The 19,415-nt window shown below is 45.9% G+C and overlaps 1 protein-coding gene across 2 annotated transcripts in view; it reads left to right on the top strand.

Annotated features, from left to right (window-relative positions):
• dytn (dystrotelin) overlaps window positions 1-19,410 on the top strand; it is a 26,853-nt gene extending 7,443 nt beyond the window's left edge. The window contains exons 9-14 of one of the 2 annotated variants that reach the window (XM_076992622.1): window positions 784-923; window positions 1,114-1,255; window positions 1,702-1,775; window positions 8,981-9,131; window positions 9,327-10,005; window positions 18,392-19,410. In XM_076992622.1, the coding sequence (XP_076848737.1) occupies window positions 784-923; window positions 1,114-1,255; window positions 1,702-1,775; window positions 8,981-9,131; window positions 9,327-10,005; window positions 18,392-18,498 (1,293 nt within the window). In that variant the 3' untranslated portion in view covers window positions 18,499-19,410. Of the gene's footprint in view, window positions 1-783; window positions 924-1,113; window positions 1,256-1,701; window positions 1,776-8,980; window positions 9,132-9,326; window positions 11,530-18,391 lie in introns of those variants that run through there. The other variant, XM_076992621.1, reaches the window with a different exon arrangement.
• Window positions 19,411-19,415: the final 5 nt, after the last annotated feature.

The raw sequence follows: 19,415 nt of genomic DNA, 5'->3' as shown, positions 1-19,415 counted from the left end.
ACACTGAACACTAATCTGAACCCACACTGCACAACGATCTGCTGCTAGTGATCCCTCTGCACTCTGAATACACTTGGCAAACCAGACACACATCGGTGTGCTCAAGCTTTTATAGCATTCTTATCTGCATTCCAGAATGTAATAATCTCATGTGTTTAATTCCAGTATGGGTCTTGTCTGTAATAATCTCAGGTGTTTAATTCCAGTATGGGTCTTGTCTGTAATAATCTCATGTGTATAATTCCAGTATGGGTCTTGTCTGTAATAATCTCATGTGTATAATTCCAGTATGGGTCTTGTCTGTAATAATCTCATGTGTATAATTCCAGTATGGGTCTTGTCTGTAATAATCTCATGTGTATAATTCCAGTATGGGTCTTGTCTGTAATAATCTCATGTGATTAATTCCAGTATGGGTCTTGTCTGTAATAATCTCATGTGATTAATTCCAGTATGGGTCTTGTCTGTAATAATCTCATGTGATTAATTCCAGTATGGGTCTTGTCTGTAATAATCTCATGTGATTAATTCCAGTATGGGTCTTGTCTGTAATAATCTCATGTGATTAATTCCAGTATGGGTCTTGTCTGTAATAATCTCATGTGATTAATTCCAGTATGGGTCTTGTCTGTAATAATCTCATGTGATTAATTCCAGTATGGGTCTTGTCTGTAATAATCTCATGTGATTAATTCCAGTATGGGTCTTGTCTGTAATAATCTCATGTGATTAATTCCAGTATGGGTCTTGTCTGTAATGTGCTTCTCTGCCCTTCATCCCAAGCCCTCATGGAGAGAGACGATGGTGTCACTGGCATCAAGGGCCCGCCTTTCTCTCCTGCCACGCCACTACACCACAAGAGAGATGGAGCGGAGTAGGGCCTTTAGGGCTGCTTCTAATGGATCCCCACAGCACAGTTATATGTGTGTGTGTGTGTGTGTGTGTGTGTGTGTGTGTGTGTGTGTGTGAAAGACAGAGACAGAGTGTATGCATGAGAGTGTATGTGTGTTAGTGTAAGAATGTGTGTGTGTGTGTGTGTGTGTGTGTGTGTGTGTGTGTGTGTGTGTGTGTGTGTGTGTGTGTGTCTCACTGAAACATTCTATTTCCCTACAGTGCTCCTTCTCCACTGCAACAGCTGTGTGAAGATGTTCCTGGAGGCCTGGGTGTCCTTCTTCCTCACCTTCCTCCTGCTCCTACACAGATGAAAGGGGAATCCAAAGCCTTACAGACAGATGAGGCAGACATGCACCCTCAGGTAGATCGGTGCTCACCTGAGCACTGCTGGCCCTTTCATGGCTTTTCCACTGACTTCTGTTAGACTTAGACAATCTTTATTGTCATTCATTATAAACAGGTGTACGCAGATGAAGTTTCGTTGTATTTTGGCTCACACGGAGTATAGAGAGGAATATTGATAGTATCACAAAATTTAGATATAAAAGTATACCGATAGATTTTTCAGTAACCCAGGTTTAAGATTTAAAGAATGTGACAGGTGACACTGTAGTGTCATTAGTGTCACGTCAATAGTGTCACGTCAATAGTGTCACGTCATTAGTGTCACGTCAATAGTGTCACGTCATTAGTGTCACGTCATTAGTGTCACGTCATTAGAGTCACGTCATTAGTGTCACGTCATTAGTGTCACGTCATTAGTGTCACGTCATTAGTGTCACGTCAATAGTGTCATGCTTTTCACAGAGGAAAACTTCGCTTCTCCAAAAGGATCTAACCATCACACAAAAAGCCATGAGGGACCTGCAGAGAGATAAATGGTAGGATGGAATTTTGATGTACATTGAATGTCCACTTTAATACCATCATGATTGGAACATTTAGACAGCATTAAATCAGTTGAGCAAACTCCACAGATCAATTTCATTGTAAATCCACATGTGAATCTGAAAGTCGAGGGAAGTGAATGAGGCACAGTCATCTGTGCTGGACTAGCCATGGTCAGTGTTTTAACTGCCAACCTTGTGTCAGGTGTCAAGAATATATCAAGAATGTGAAGAACCATTCTGATTAACCAATACAACACTGGTTGACTAACTGACCTGTCTGAACACACAACTCATCAGTTAGACTGAGCTGGAGCAGCAGACGAGCAGCCGCTGTGGGATGGCAAAGACTCCGGGGGGCAAACGAGACTCCGGGGGCCAAACGAGAGCAAAATTGTCTGAGTGAGCAGTAAAAACATTTGTGTGGTCAGATTAATCCAGATTTTATTGCACCATACCCAAGTGGAAGTGGTGTAATGGTCTGGTGGAGGTGGTCTAATGGTCTGGTGGAGGTGGAGTAATGGTCTGGTGGAGGTGAAGTAATGGTCTGGCGGAGGTGGAGTAATGGTCTGGTGGAGGTGGAGTAATGGTCTGGCGGAGGTGGGGTAATGGTCTGGCGGAGGTGGAGTAATGGTCTGGCGGAGGTGGAGTAATGGTCTGGCGGAGGTGGAGTAATGGTCTGGCGGAGGTGGAGTAATGGTCTGGCGGAGGTGGAGTAATGGTCTGGTGGAGGTGGAGTAATGGTCTGGCGGAGGTGAAGTAATGGTCTGGTGGAGGTGGTGTAATGGTCTGGCGGAGGTGGAGTAATGGTCTGGTGGAGGTGGAGTAATGGTCTGGTGGAGGTGGTGTAATGGTCTGGCGGAGGTGGAGTAATGGTCTGGTGGAGGTGGTGTAATGGTCTGGCGGAGGTGGAGTAATGGTCTGGCGGAGGTGGGGTAATGGTCTGGCGGAGGTGGTGTAATGGTCTGGCGGAGGTGGGGTAATGGTCTGGCGGAGGTGGAGTAATGGTCTGGTGGAGGTGGTGTAATGGTCTGGCGGAGGTGGAGTAATGGTCTGGCGGAGGTGGAGTAATGGTCTGGCGGAGGTGGAGTAATGGTCTGGTGGAGGTGGAGTAATGGTCTGGTGGAGTAATGGTCTGGCGGAGGTGGAGTAATGGTCTGGTGGAGGTGGAGTAATGGTCTGGTGGAGTAATGGTCTGGCGGAGGTGGAGTAATGGTCTGGTGGAGGTGGTGTAATGGTCTGGCGGAGGTGGAGTAATGGTCTGGCGGAGGTGGAGTAATGGTCTGGCGGAGGTGGGGTAATGGTCTGGTGGAGGTGGAGTAATGGTCTGGCGGAGGTGGAGTAATGGTCTGGTGGAGGTGGAGTAATGGTCTGGTGGAGGTGGAGTAATGGTCTGGCGGAGGTGGAGTAATGGTCTGGCGGAGGTGGAGTAATGGTCTGGTGGAGGTGGAGTAATGGTCTGGTGGAGTAATGGTCTGGCGGAGGTGGAGTAATGGTCTGGTGGAGGTGGTGTAATGTTCTGGCGGAGGTGGAGTAATGGTCTGGGAGCTGGTCTGGTGGAGTTAGAGTAATGGTGGAGGTGGAGGTTTGGGGAAAGCTTTCTTGCAATTCCCTTATACATGTGAATGGACATTTGGAAATTAGGGCTCACCTAACAATTGTGGCTGACCAAATTATCCCTTCATGACAGCTATCTACCCTGTGGCAGATGGGACAGTCATGGCCTGGTGGTTAGGGAACTGGTCTTGTGACCGGAGGGTCGTGAGTTCGATTCCCAGACCTGAGGCCATGACTGAGGTGCCCTTGAGCAAGGCACCTAACCCCAACTGCTCCCCGGGCTGCCCACCGCTCTGGGCATGTGTGATCCACAGCCCCCTAGTAATCACTGGTGTGTGTGTTCTGACTGCACAGATGGGTTAAACGCGGAGGACAAATTTCGATTGGGGTGTAAAAAATCACAATTGACAAAATATGGCACAAGGGTTGTGTAGTGATGGACTGGTTAGGGTTGTGCAGTCACGGACTGGTTAGCGTTGTGTAGTGAGACTTAGGGTTGTGCAGTCATGGATTGGTTGGGGTTGTGTAGTCATGGACTGGTTAGGGTTGTGTAGTCATGGACTGGTTAGGGTTGTGTAGTTATGGACTGGTTAGGATTGTGTAGTCAAAGTCAAATTTATTTATATAGCGCTTTTCACAACACACGTTGTCACAAAGCAGCTTTACAATCAATCAATCAATCAATCAAAGTTTATTTGTATAGCGCTTTTCACAACACATGTTGTCACAAAGCGCCTTACAGGATTTAAAAGGTTAACAATACTACGGGTCCAGAACCCTAATGAGCAAGCCAAGGGCGACAGTGGCGAGGAAAAACTCCCTAAGATAGTGGGGAATAGGAAGAAACCTCGGGAGAACCAAGACTCAAAAGGGAACCCATCCTCCATTGGGCGGCCCGTTAACACACAGATTACACAAAATACAGACAAATACACAAGTCACACACAAATCACACAATCAGACTAAGTAAAGGTAAAAATGAAAGTTCTGGGTTATGATATTGTCACTGTAAATGTCTGTTGATGAACGCCAGGCTTTCATTCCGTGTCGGAGCAGCGATGCTGGTATTGTAGGCTCCGACTGCAATGTTACTCTCCAGGTGAACCTCGGAGAAAAGATACGAGATGTAGTAAATATGTAACAGATTAATCAAAGGCCAAACTAAACAGATGAGTCTTTAATCGAGTTTTAAACATTGAGACTGTGTCTGAGTCCCGAATAGAGGCAGGAAGATTATTCCACAATTGTGGAGCTTTAAAAGAAAAGGCTCTTCCACCTGCTGTGATCTTTTTGATCCTAGGAACAGTTAATAACCCTGCGTCCTGCGAGCGAAGTGAACGCGCTGGGTTATATTGTTCAATAAGTTCACTAAGATAGTCTGGAGCTAAGCCATGCAGCGTTTTATATGTTAATAAAAGTATTTTATAGTCAATACGGAATCTAATTGGCAGCCAGTGTAATGACGATAGTACGGGACTAATGTGATCAAACTTTTTAGTTTTTGTTAAAACTCGTGCTGCTGCGTTCTGAACCAGCTGGAGTTTGTTTATCGATTTACCAGAACATCCAGCTAGGAGACTGTTGCAATAATCTAAACGAGAGGATATGAATGCATGGATTAGTTTTTCTGCATCACTAATATTTAATATGTTTCTAATTTTGGCAATGTTGCGCAAGTGAAAGAACGCTACCCTAGTTATATTATTAATATGTGTATCGAACGAGAGATCTGGGTCTATTGTGACGCCCAAGTTCTTTACCTCTGCACTGGGGGTTATAGTAAAAGAATGTAGATTCAATGCTGCATTATGTATCTTGTCTCTCGCAGCCCTAGACCCAACTATTATCAATTCTGTTTTATCGGCATTTAGTGCTAGAAAGTTACATGCCATCCAATGTTTTATCTCTTCTACACATTTCTCAATCTTACTGTTTGCGCCTAAATCATCGGGTTTTGCTGATAAATATAGCTGAGTGTCGTCTGCGTAGGAATGGAAACTGATGTCATGCTTATGCATAATTTCGCCTAAGGGTAACATGTACAGTGTGAATAGAAGTGGTCCTAGGACTGTCCCTTGTGGGACACCATATTTAACCTGCACAGATTTAGAGGTTTTATTATTAACACTTACACATTGGAAGCGGTCAGTTAAATATGATCTAAACCAGGAGAGTGCGACTCCTTTAATACCTACTGTGTTTTCTAGTCTATCCAGCAAAATGTTGTGGTCTACAGTATCAAAAGCTGCACTAAGATCCAACAGTATAAGGAACGAGACGAGCCCATTATCGGCCGATATTAGTAGATCATTCACTACCCTGAGTAAAGCTGTTTCAGTGCTGTGGTTTGGTCTAAATCCTGATTGGAACTTTTCATGGATACTATTTGATTGGAGATAGTGGTTTAACTGATTGGAAACTGCTTTTTCTAAAATTTTAGAGATAAATGGGAGATTAGAAATGGGTCTATAGTTGGCTAAAATCTGCGGATCGAGATTCTGTTTTTTAATCAAGGGTCTAATTACGGCGCATTTTAATTGTTTGGGCATGTAACCTAGGTTAAGGGAGGAGTTAATCATATTAAGTAAGGGCCCTGCAGTGGCTGGGAGTAGGTCTTTAAATAGACGGGTTGGAACTGGGTCAAATATACATGATGTAGGCTTAGACGAATTAATCAATGTTGTGAGCTCTTTTTGCGATATAGGATTGAAGATATTTAGCTCAGTAATATTTTTGGATGCATAGTTACTAATAGCTGAACTACTGGGGTTGGATTGGAGGTTAGGCTGCGATGTATTATGACTCTGTAGTCGGATATTATCTATTTTATTATTGAAAAAGTTTAAAAATTCATCGCTAGTGTGTGTAAGTGCTGTGTTAGAACTAGTGTCGTTGATATTTCTTGTTAGTTTAGATACCGTCGCGAAGAGAAATCTAGGGTTATTCTTGTTGTTTTCTATTAGTGTCGAATAGTATGCGGCTCTAGCTTTTATTAGGGCATGTTTATATTTGACTATGGCGTCTTTCCATGTGATTCTAAACACTTCTAGTGAGGTGGATTTCCATTTTCGCTCCGCTGCTCGAGCTGCCTGTTTTAGAAGACGAGTGTGTTCGTCATACCATGGTGATAGCTTTTTCTCCCTAATTAATTTTGTTTTAATTGGAGCTACACTGTCTAAGGTATTGCTGAGTGTGGAATAAAACTGTTGTGTTGCCTGTTCCAATTCATTGGGCTGCAGTGGCATAGTGTTCGGTAGCTCTAGCAGTAAGTTTATAAATGTTGCTGCAGTGTCGGATGTAATAGTGCGCGTGGTTTTTGTATGGCGCATCTGATGTACATTGTATAAAGTCATTTCATATATTAGTAAGAAATGATCTGAAATGGCGTCATTTTGGGGGATGACTGCCAGATGTTCTATGTTTAATCCGTAAGTAAGTATTAAGTCTAAGGTGTGTTTACAGCGGTGGGTAGGCCCTGTCACATTTTGGGCTATACCTACTGAATCTAGTATGGAGTCGAACGCAATTTTCAGTGGGTCTGATTCATTTTCATAATGAATGTTGAAATCACCCACAATTACAAATCTCTCGATGGTTAAGACTAGTTCCGAAAGAAACTCAGCAAATTCCTGAAGAAATTCTGAGTAGGGACCCGGCGGTCGATAGATGGTCACTAATTTAAGCTTTGTTTTATTGCCTATACGATTATTGCCTATTTCACCTATCAAAGCCTCGAATGAGTTAATAGAGGTGGTTGGTTTTACAGTAAAACCTATGTCTGTGTCATATATTGTGGCTACTCCACCTCCACGCCCTGTGATACGGGGCTGATGAACATAACTGTATCCAGGAGGAGCTGCTTCATTAAAACTTACATATTCGCCTACTCTAGCCCATGTTTCTGTTAAACAGAGTGCGTTTAGTCTGTTATCTGAGATTATTTCGTTTACTATCACAGCTTTTGATGCAAGTGATCTAATGTTTAAAAGTCCTAGCCTTAGCTTAATATTGCTGCTCACTTCATGTTGATTATTTAATTTAATTTTAATTAGATTTTTAAAACATATCGCCCTGTTATTCTTATACCTGCCACGGCTAACAGACACAGTCATAATGGTTTGGTAGTTAGGGAAGTAAGTTCTACTTAGCTGATTTGCGTGGTTTGTTGTGGCTGGTCAGGCCCGACGTAGCACGTCCTCGATGTTCCTGGAGAGGACTGCCGAGCCTAGGCGACTGGGGTGAAGTCCATCTCGGCGGTAGAGTGATGGACGCTCTCGGAAACTCTCCCAGTTGTCGACGTAGTCCACGCCGGCGCTGCTACAGGTGTCCCGGAGCCAGCTGTGGAGACAGAAAAGACGACTGTATGACTCGCACCCTCGCCGGAACGTTGGAAGCGGACCGGAGACAACAAGCCTGGCCGACGTCTTCTTCCGCGCGGTGTCCAGAAGCGATCGGTAGTGCTCCTTCAGGATCTCGCTGCGCCGGGCGAAGGTGTCGACAGCCCCCACGTGAAGGACGACGGTGCCGAAGTCGTCTCGCTGCTTCAGCGCCGAGGGAAGCCGCCTGGCCACGTCCAGGACACGAGCGCCTGGAAAACATGACACAGTGGGGGTTCTTTTAGCGCCTGGCAGGTGAATCTTCACGTGTCGTGTTATCGAGTCGCCGATAACAAGGATACCGCCCTTATTCTTCTTCGGTGCCGGCGCTGGTGAGGGTGGTGTCGGACGCAGGGGTGAGGGCGAGGCGGAGGACCTGGAGCTGAGCACCTCGAACGGATTCGCAGAGGAGAAGTCCGGCTGAGGTAGGGGTGACGACGCCGGCTGCCTTCCGCGTCCTCGCTGGCGCTCCCAGCCTGGTGCCCGGGTCAAGATGGCGGTCGCGCTGAGCCGCCGTGACGAGGGAGTGGAGACGGCCGAGTAGGCAGCGTCGCGGGCGGCCTCGAGCCTGGTCTTCTCCTGGGTGAGCTCCGCTTGCTTCTCCAGAAGACGCTGGATCTGCCGACCCAGCTTGTCCAGCTCCGAGCCGAGCTTGACGAGAGCCCGTTCCTCCGCGGTAGCCATGAAAAAACAGGGGAGACAAAACAGAGGGAGAAAGAAAGAAACAGGGGGAGAAAACAGAGGGAGAAAAAAGAGACGAGAAAACAGAAACGAGATAAAATAATCAGATGTCGGTAAGTGTATTATACTGATTTAGAATTGTAGTGTTTAATGTAAGTGTATTAGGCTATAGCTAAGCTATGCTAATGTGATACGTGAATCCGCGTTTGCGTGCGAGCGTGCTGCCGTGCGCCGGTGAAAACAGGAAACAGGAGTGTCGTCACAGGAAACAGGAACCTGATCCCTAATGGGTCCAGATCCCTAATGAGCAAGCCAAAGGCTTGGCTTGTGTAGTCACTCTATCTAATTTGCAGCAACTGCGAGAAGTCTTCACGAGCCAAGATTCCTGCAGAACGATGATAATTCATCTGTGCTGTGATGACAGTCTGTGGTTTGGAAGGTCAATGAAGGGTCTTTAATAATGTGGCTATTCAGTGTAGGTCACAGGAGGGTGAACGCAAGTGTCAGCGTTGACACTTCTGATCATACGTGTGTGTGTGTGTGTGTGTGTGTGTGTGTGTGTGTGTGTGTGTGTGTGATTATCAGGCTCCTGGAGAGAGAGTTTCAGGTGTGGAGGGCAGCAACTCAGTCAGAGCATGAGTCTCTGGAGGACAGATGCACAGAGTTGGAGTCGACCCTGGGGGTGCTGGTCCAGCAGAACCAGCAGCTGGAGGAGGAACTGGGACACGTCAGACATGTGAGAGGAGGGGGGGGGGCAAAAATGGGGATAGAGAGGGTGGGAGACAAAGAGGAAAATGGTGTGAATGAGATGCTGGTCTTCATGATTACATTTAGGCAGATCAACAGCTGTAACGTGTAACCACTGAGAATCTCATTTCTTTACCACTAAATGTCCATTTTGAATCATAATTTGGTGTATTGTTGCACACAGGCACTGAGTGAGAGGGTAACAGAGCCTGGCACCAGTATCCAGCAATGCATCCACACACCTCTTCTTCAGCAGGACGATGGCGACAACAAGAGTGAGAAACAATCAAACTGCAGGAATCTGGATCCTCAAACCAGCTCCACCTTCAAAGAACTGAAGGGTGAACCAGTGAGAGAAAAGGATGAGAGAGAAGAAAGGAAGAGGAAGAACGAGGAAGATGATGAGGCTCTTCATTTGGTGCTTGAGGGAGGTCATATGGCTGAAGTTGTCACAGACCATTTTGTGACACATATAAAAGAAGTTCACCTTGTTGAAGAGGACAAAGGGAAGAGTTTCGATGAATGGGAGGAGCCAGAGCTTGTCAGACAGGAGTCTATCACAGAAGGGGAGGGGCCAGAGCTTGACAGACAGGAGTCTGTCACAGAAGGGGAGTGGCCAGAGCTTGACAGACAGGAGTCTGTCACAGAAGGGGAGTGGCCAGAGCTTGACAGACAGGAGTCTATCATAGAAGGGGAGGGGCCAGAGCTTGACAGACAGGAGTCTATCACAGAACATTCATGCTCAGATGGGTCTATGAAGGAGGAGGATTTTGGACCAGGTAACTCTGATGAGGAAAAAGAGCAGGAGCTGTGTGATCTGGTGCAGCACCTCAAGGGGGCGCTCCTTCTGTCTCCACATGCAGGCAAGTGCTCAGGGTTAATGATGTGTGTCTCCTGCATAGAAAGTATCAGTTATCACCAAAAGCATTTAGTCCACAGTTGCTGTTTCAGCAACTGTATAATAACCATATAGTGTATAATAGTGACTGTAAATGTAGTAACTGAATAATTATTTCTCTGTCTCTTTATGAAAACAAACAGAAAATACAGAATTGTTTTTGTTCAAAGGTCTTTTTTAAGTTTTCAATTGTAAAAAAATTACAAGGAGAAAAGAGCAGATCACCCCCTCCCCCACATACACACACAGTATAGTGAACTATAAATCCCACATAGACATATCCTCACAGTATAGTGAACTATAAATCCCACATAGACATATCCATACAGTAGTGAACTATAAATCCCACAGACTTATACACACAGTATAGTGAACTACAAATCCCATATAGACTTATACACACAGTATAGTGAACTACAAATCCCACATAGACATATCCTCACAGTATAGTGAACTATAAATCCCACATAGACATATCCATACAGTAGTGAACTATAAGTCCCACATAGACATATCCACACAGTATAGTGCTTATTAAGGGGAGCTAAACAAACTGGTTACAATAAAACTAAGATAGATAAATGAAAGTAAAGGCACAAGGAAAAGTTTTGAGGTAGCATCCAGGCACATGAACGAAAACGTCAGAATATTGTGGCGTGGTGTAAGAAGGAGAGGCAGAAAACTGATCCATTTTAACAGAAAAGGATTCTTTTAATTGGACGTTTCAGTAACGTAGTCACGTAGAGGAAGAATGATCACGTAGAACAAACTCAAATACTATGAGAAACACAAGGGAATGTCATACACACGACAACGTTACACACACACACATGGTAAGGAGGGACTCATACTCGTACACAACATAACTGATAGAAAAGGGGACTTAAACTACATAGCACACAACTTAACACATAACTAATAAATACATGACATCCAATACACATAACAAGGACCAATATCGGAGCCGCAGGGGTTCATGGGAAGTAGCGCCGTCCCCCCATTGGACCGATGCTACACAGCCCCCCCAAGAGGTCGGCCGTCCTCGGCAACCACACAAGATACAGCATGTCAGTGGTCACAACCAACATCTCACACATGGCACATTAACATAGCGAAATACGTTCACAGCCCATCACAATAGAGCATCAACAACTCAAAATTCTTTTTTTGCAACACGTGTCAGTAACATAACAGCATAACATAACGAAACATTCAAAGAACCCACTTTTTTTCGACAACCCAAGGAATGCAGAACACATCAAACACACATACAGACGGTACACGCGTGACAAACAGTAGGCTACTCAAACATAGTCCTGGAGGCAACACGGCATTCTCCGCATGCGCTGCGGCCTGGCCGGTTCGGCCATGGGTGATACAGAGGGAGGAGTAACGGGGGAAACACTGGGGGAACTGGGGACAGGCAAGTCCGGGCGACGTCCAGCGCCCAATAGTTTTGGCCAGTATGGCGCCAAGCGGTCGCGGTACACTATCAAAATCAAATCAAATCAAATTTTATTCATATAGCGCTTTTTACAACAGTTGTTGTCACAAAGCAGCTTTACAAGTGCCGAGTCCCAGTGAGCAAGCCAAAGGCGACAGTGGCAAGGAAAAACTCCCTAGTTTTTGCATGAGGAAGAAACCTTGAGAGGAACCAAGACTCAGGGGGGGAGCCCATCCTCCTCTGGCCGACACCGGTCACCATGACAACAACAACAATATAGACAGAATGTAGACAGAATGTAAAAGATGCAATAATGTCCATTTAGACAGAATATAAAAGATGTAATAATGTCCATCATGGTGTAGGCATCCGGTTAGGCAGGAGGTGGCCGGCCCAGGATGGATCGCTTGTCTCTCCTCATCTCATTATTCCTCAAGCAGGCGGGCAGCCATGTGGAGAAATGAAACAGGGAAAATTAGCTCTGTATGAGGACATGTACAGGACAGGTAAAATTATAAACATTTCTGGAGTGTGGCAGCAACTCCGGCACTAAGTTAAATTATTACAGCCTAGCTAAAAAAGGCAGAACCAGAAGGTAACATAGGCTTGGGGGCATTCTGAGACAATGTCATCCGTCCACTGCACTGTCAACAAACTTGAGTGACCATGAGCAGTGACAGGATGACAGCACCAGCACCCCAGTCTACCATAAAACCCTTTGTCTATGAACCCCTGGATCTGTACCTTTATCTAAGGGGGATATTAATTATCAAACGCTAGACTAAATAAGTGGGTTTTCAACCTAGATTTAAAGATTGTGACTGTGTCAGAGTCCCGGACACATTTAGGAAGATTATTCCAAAGCTGGGGGGCCTTATAAGAAAAGGCTCTTCCCCCTGCTGTTACCTTGTTAATTTGTGGAACTAATAACAGACCAGCACCCTGTGATCTTAGTTGACGTGGGGGTTCATAGTAGGAAATAAGTTCCTGGAGGTATTCAGGAGCAAGCCCGTGTAGTGCTTTATATGCTAATAATAGAATTTTAAAATCAATACGAAATTTAACTGGGAGCCAATGCAGGGCTGATAGGACTGGTCTAATATGCTGAAATTTTCTAGTTCTGGTCAGAACTCTAGCTGCGTGTCTCCCTAGTGTCTTTGTTATGCCGAAATGCCCCGAGCCCGGCAGCCCGTGAACCGCCTGTAGCACAGTGTTGCGGAGGTCTCGCGGCACTACCGTCAGCTTACACCCGTTGCTCGGGTCTTCCCACACATGGCAAAGGATACCCTTCATGACCCTCATGCTGCTCTAGCTTGATCGAATGGCTTTGGCTACGGGGCCCAGCCGCACTACAGCGTCCCAATCCGGCATCGACCCCGCCTCAACATCGTGCAATGCCCACTCTAATTCATGATCCCCCTTCTGGGCCGTGGACAACTCTTCCCCAGTGATGCACGACAGCGTTGGTGGGGCAAAGGGGGCCTGACCAACCGCCCCGCAATGCCCCACCTCGGCAGTTTTCCCCTCAACGCGCTGGCAATACGCGCAGTTCGACTCCCAACATGGATGGCGGGACAAGGCATCAACGTTCCCGTGGCTACGACCCGGACGGTGTTCCTGCAGTCTCACAGAAATTGAGACGGTGCGGCCTCAGCCGAACAGGCAGCACATCCCCCAAACCGCGAGACCCGTCCTCGAGCACTCACGCTCTGTAATCGCGAAGACCCCTCTAAACTGCTCGAGCAGCGCCCACAGCGACTGGCCCTGCTCTTCCGACAGCCCCGCACAGCTACGCTCCCACAGGTCACGAACCGGGTCCACACCAAGCGGCGCCGTTGTGTCACTTCCCGCCTGTTGCACGGCCACAGTACACGGACTTTCCACCGTCTCGGTACCCCCGTGAATGCCGACCTCACGGCCATTTAGAGTTAGGCTACCGCTGCCAAAGTTCATTACCACCTCTGCTCGCTCCAGGAAATCGCTGCCTAAAATGCCTGGGTCTTTGATGCCCCCTACCCAGTAGGGCTGAACGATTAATTGCATTTGCGATAATCTCGCGATATTTTAAAACGCGATTCTGTAATCGCACAGGCTGCGATTTAAACTGGTCACGTGACTTGGAAGCAACCCGAGCCGAGGACGAACGGAGCAAACTCGAGCACGAGGCAGGGAAGTGGAGAAGTGAAGTTAACACAGCGCACTTTAACTTGTTGCACAATGGCTTCAGGCTCGACAGAAGCTGACACAACTGAAAGTCTAATACCAAAGAGGGGCAGCACATCAGTTGTGTGAAATTATTTTGGCTTTTAAAAAGATGCTGCTCAACATCAGGTACTGTGCAATACGTGCCTTGCTACTGTTGCTACGACGCGAGGTAAAACTACAAACCTTCTTCAGCATTTAAAAGAACACCACAAAGCCTCATATGATATTTGTAAGGCTAAAATGCCAACGACCAGTGCTGCATCTTCAAATACGCAAAAGTGTTTCTCTGCGCTTATAAAGCTTTAGTATGCGGTGAGCAGTGAAATACCGTAAAATCACGCATATAGGCGCAATAAGATTTAAAGCACGGATGAATCGCAAAAGCGCGGATAGCTTGACCGCGGTCCAGCAGACAGGGTTCACTGACCGAACCGTTTGAAAGTGTAACTCCTTATGGATGTAATTGGAAGCGGCACGCTAAAATAACCTGGGCAGTAACGGAGTTCATAGTGAAAGACATGATAGTATAGATACATGATAGTAGTATAGATAATACTACTAGGATAGCTTTTCTACATCTCCGCAATATTGCCAAATTAAGAAATGCATTATCACAGGATGATGCAGAAAAATTGGTGCACGCCTTTGTTAGCTCTAGACTAGACTACTGCAATTCACTACTGTCAGGATGTTCAAATAGGAATCTAAATAAACTTCAAATAGTTCAAAATAGTTCAAATAGTTCTGACCAGAACTAGAAAATTTCAGCATATTAGACCAGTCCTATCAGCCCTGCATTGGCTCCCAGTTAAATTTCGTATTGATTTTAAAATTCTATTATTAGCATATAAAGCACTACACGGGCTTGCTCCTGAATACCTCCAGGAACTTATTTCCTACAATGAACCCCCACGTCAACTAAGATCACAGGGTGCTGGTCTGTTATTAGTTCCACAAATTAACAAGGTAACAGCAGGGGGAAGAGCCTTTTCTTATAAGGCCCCCCAGCTTTGGAATAATCTTCCTAAATGTGTCCGGGACTCTGACACTGTCACAATCTTTAAATCTAGGTTGAAAACCCACTTATTTAGTCTAGCGTTTGATAATTAATATCCCCCTTAGATAAAGGTACAGATCCAGGGGTTCATAGACGAAGGGTTTTATGGTAGACTGGGGTGCTGGTGCTGTCATCCTGTCACTGCTCATGGTCACTCAAGTTTGTTGACGGTGCAGTGGACGGATGCCATTGTCTCAGAATGCCCCCAAGCCTATGTTACCTTCTGGTTCTGCCTTTTTTAGCTAGGCTGTAATAATTTAACTTAGTGCCAGAGTTGCTGCCACACTCCAGAAATGTTTATAATTTTACCTGTCCTGTACATGTCCTCATACAGAGCTAATTTTCCCTGTTTCATTTCTCCACATGGCTGCCCGCCTGCTTGAGGAATAATGAGATGAGGAGAGACAAGCGATCCATCCTGGGCCGGCCACCTCCTGCCTAACCGGATGCCTACACCATGATGGACATTATTACATCTTTTATATTCTGTCTAAATAGACATTATTGCATCTTTTACATTCTGTCTACATTCTGTCTATATTGTTGTTGTTGTCATGGTGACCGGTGTCGGCCAGAGGAGGATGGGCTCCCCCCCTGAGTCTTGGTTCCTCTCAAGGTTTCTTCCTCATGCAAAAACTAGGGAGTTTTTCCTTGCCACTGTCGCCTTTGGCTTGCTCACTGGGGGCTAGGACTCGGCACTTGTAAAGCTGCTTTGTGACAACAACTGTTGTAAAAAGCGCTATATAAATAAAATTTGATTTGATTTGATTTGATGATGTCCGTTAATATAGTGAACAAGCCCGGCTTCATGGCTTTGTTAAACACACTGGATATGCGCTACCAAATGCCCTCACGCACATATTTTAGCCAAGTTGCTATACCTGCAGGGATGCAAACTCTCACGCATTGAGCGTCTTAGACTAAAAAGTTACTAGTTCGCTCTGGCGCCAACCACAGGCGATCGATCGATCACGATATAATAATAATACTTAAATTTAGTCCATTTTACCCCCCCCCCCCCCAACAACAAATTACGTTCGCCACCCACTCCAGGTTCAAGTCTCACTCCAAGCGATCTTGAAAAGTTGGCAACCCTGTATCTGAGCTGTATAAAAACAGAGTTTCCTGAAAACAGTGGGAAAATATCGCGATTTTAAATCACAATCGCAATTTATAGATAAAAAATTGCAATTAGATTATTTTCCAAAATCGTTCAGCCCTACTACCCAGAAGGACTGGTTCCACGGCCTGTGACCGAAATCTAGTGTCATGGAAATGCGTCCAATAAGCTCAAAACGATCCCCTGTTACCGTAGTCCAGTGGTTCTCAAACTTTTTCTATCATTCCCCACCTCAGAAGAAGGGGAAATTCCATGCCCCACGAATGGATGGCGAACGTGATTTGTTGATGGGGGCGGGGGCGGGGGCGGTGGCGGCGGCGAACGTTTTAAACATCCGGGGCTTATGAAAACCAAACAGGCATTAAAACGACAGGCTTAAGCCTGGTTTATACTTGACGCGTCGTGAGCGAAAATGATGTTATCGATGTGGCTCCGCTGTCGATTCGCGAGGTCGTGCACCTCTCGAATTTTGTAACTTCGCGCGCGCCACGCCTCAGCGCAATGTCATGTTTGCAGGGTTCATACACTTTCATAAGGTGGAATTAAAGCACTTGTACGTCATTTTCAAGGTCCATTTCAATATTTCCCAGCACGTTAAACTTAAATAAGTTAAATATTTATACATATACTCGAAATGATTCAAAATAATTCGCTTTTTTATCACATTATTTAATGGTTGTTTATTTTCAAAACGCCCAATCTTAACATCTTCACGTTCTCTCATGTTTCATCCTGGAATTACAAGAGGCTCGTATTTGTTAACGTAATGCAAGAGAACTGTTCAGTCAGACAGATATTTGTTGTGAAACGAAGTAGTTACAATTTCAAGCATTTTCAAGTACTTTAGCCTAAATCTCAGCACTTTCAAACCTGAAACACAAAGCAACATTAAAATTCATCAGGTAAATGTTCCTTCCCCTGTTTTTGAGGGGTGTTTCTTTATACTACCACACATCGTTTCGGAGAACACTGCACGCGGAAAGTATAAACGCTTCCACCATTCGTGCAGGGTCGCGCGAGGTGGGCGGAGTCACGCGAAAGTTTAAACCAGGCTTTAGAAAGGTTCATTTCTTCCAATTGTTTGCGCCCCACCTGCAATACCCGGCCATGCCCCACACTTTGAGAAACGCTGCCGTAGTCAGTTCAGTGCACCTACCTAAGGCCCCCCATGTCAGGCCTAAGCAGGGAAACCGACGACCCCGTATCAATAAGCGCAATAAAAAATTACCGCTCAACTCACCGTTAATGTTGTAGCCAAGCAGCCCCGTAACTCGTGAGATAATGTCGGAGGGTTGGGGGTGTTGTCGCCTCGTCCCTCACCGGGCCACTCTCGTGTCCCAGCGTCACACACGCCACATCTCCAGCAGCTCAGCTTCTTGTCACCAAGACTGATCCTGTGCCGCCTCGCCGTGGCCCGTCCGTCGACTTTGCCGGTATCGTCTCAGCTCCGGCCGCCTCGTCCACTGCAGCATCGATGATGGCCGGGTTCGCCAGCCTGACGTGCCGCCGTCTCCACGTCAGATCACCTCTCGCAGCGCGACACGCCCTCCAGTTGGGCCTCCAACACCGCGCAGTCTGCCGTCTCCGTTGCTCGCGCGTGAGGAGTGGGCGGGGTTACTGCTGCCGTCACACCCCCTCCTCGCCATCGTCCGCCGTGCCGAGAGTGGCACCATCACTCGGGCCGTCCAGCTGTTGCCTCTTCCTCATCGTGCCGCTCAGTTTCTCAGTATTTAATCTCCCTTGGCACTAATCACATCTTGAGCTCTTTTGGATAGACTGTCTTGTCCTGCTATTGTTCCAGTGTAAGGGGAGGTTACAGTTACAGTAATACTGCCCTGTATAGCCCATAAGCCTGCTTTATACCTCCGGACACGGACGAATTTCGTCCGTCCGTACCAAACGTAGCCTCCGTAGGGGGCCACTATACCTCTTTCCGGTTCCAACGTTATGATTTTTAAAAATACATCCTCTAGAGGGCAGTATAGTCAAATTTCCGGCACCGGCACACCAGCAATCTCCTCCCAGCTGTTTTTGCATCGCTGTTTATCGCGATGACCTGGCACCGTAGCAGAATGTAGCCTCTAACCAACTCGCAAAGTTTCTCTTCTAACTCGAGCGTCATTTTTTAAAGTCCAGTACTCTTCTTCATTGATTTTCCCGAATTGGTGTACGTCCGATGCTTCTGACTCTCTACTGCCCCCTGATTTCCGGTTTATATTGCTCCGTTGCTACGGATTCGTAAGCGCTCTGGCAACGGACCCACTGACAGATGAAACGACCTCCGGAACCGGACGAAAGGGTCCGTATCCGTAATTACCGTATGGTGTGAATGGGCCTTTAGTTGTTTTTGTCTTTCTTTTTTTTTAATACTGCATTCACATTTCTTACATTTTCAGGTTGTATTCTAATAACGAGACACAAAAATAGTTATATATGGTATAAATGCTGACCTAACACTTTTGCACAGTACTGTATTTTGCATGCTCTGTTTTACTTATAGTTATCTTTTTTTCCCTGACACCCAGAGTCTGGTTCTTCTCAGAGAGCGGAGCTGTTACAGGCAGCAGGAGGAGTTGGTGATGCAGTATTTCACCTGGTTGCCACTTTCAGATCCTTGACCTGGTCATCATAGAACCTAGCAAATCATCACACCCACAGTGGCACCCACCCAAACGTATACTGTATACATTCTCAATCACAATGTATTGTAGCTCATTTCACTCTGCCACACCTCTTAGCCCAGCCCCGCCCTTCTAGCCCAGCCCCGTCCTCTTAATCACAAATCCGGTGTCAAGTTCCTTCAAATGGCACAATATGGACCATCTGGAGCTGGATAACAAGCTGCTCACCTCACCTGGTGTGTGTCCTTCCACACGATTGTGAGTGTTTTGCAGGTGTGTGTTGTAACAGCCAGAGAGGGCAATAACACTTCAGGTGACCCCGTTGAATGGAAACTCACTCTCTCGTCTTCTCGTGTCATGAGTACAGAGAAGCTACATATGGTGTTCAGTTACTTTGGTTTTGTTTGTGTACAGTAATTCAAAGAGTGTTCAATGTCTATGTAACAAAATATGTTAATGGACAATGTAAAAAATACATTCATTTCACCTTGTTCCCATTCTCTAATTCCATGGAAATTGTCAGATTAGAAAAAAGAGCCCACATCCTCCCTTTGGTCTTCATACCTGCATTGTAATAAAGTAAATGTACAATGTTTCACTATCATTCTATGTTTTTTAAATGCCTGTTCTTATTAGCTTGATTTTGACCTAGTCTGATTGTGTGAATTATGTGTGACTTGTGTATTTGTGTGTTAACGGGCCGCCCAATGGAGGATGGGTTCCCTTTTGAGTCTTGGTTCTCCCGAGGTTTCTTCCTATTCCCCACCATCATAGGGAATTTTTCCTCGCCACTGTCGCCTTTAGCTTGCTCATTAGGGTTCTGGACCCATAGTATTGTTAACCTTGTAAACCCTGTAAAGCTGCTTTGCGACAACTTGAGTTGTTAAAAGCGCTATACAAATAAACTTTGATTGATTGATGTATATAG

Source organism: Brachyhypopomus gauderio, unplaced genomic scaffold (genome assembly GCF_052324685.1).
Source record: "Brachyhypopomus gauderio isolate BG-103 unplaced genomic scaffold, BGAUD_0.2 sc95, whole genome shotgun sequence".
Taxonomy (NCBI): domain Eukaryota; kingdom Metazoa; phylum Chordata; class Actinopteri; order Gymnotiformes; family Hypopomidae; genus Brachyhypopomus; species Brachyhypopomus gauderio.
This window is presented reverse-complemented; position numbering and strand designations above follow the sequence as displayed.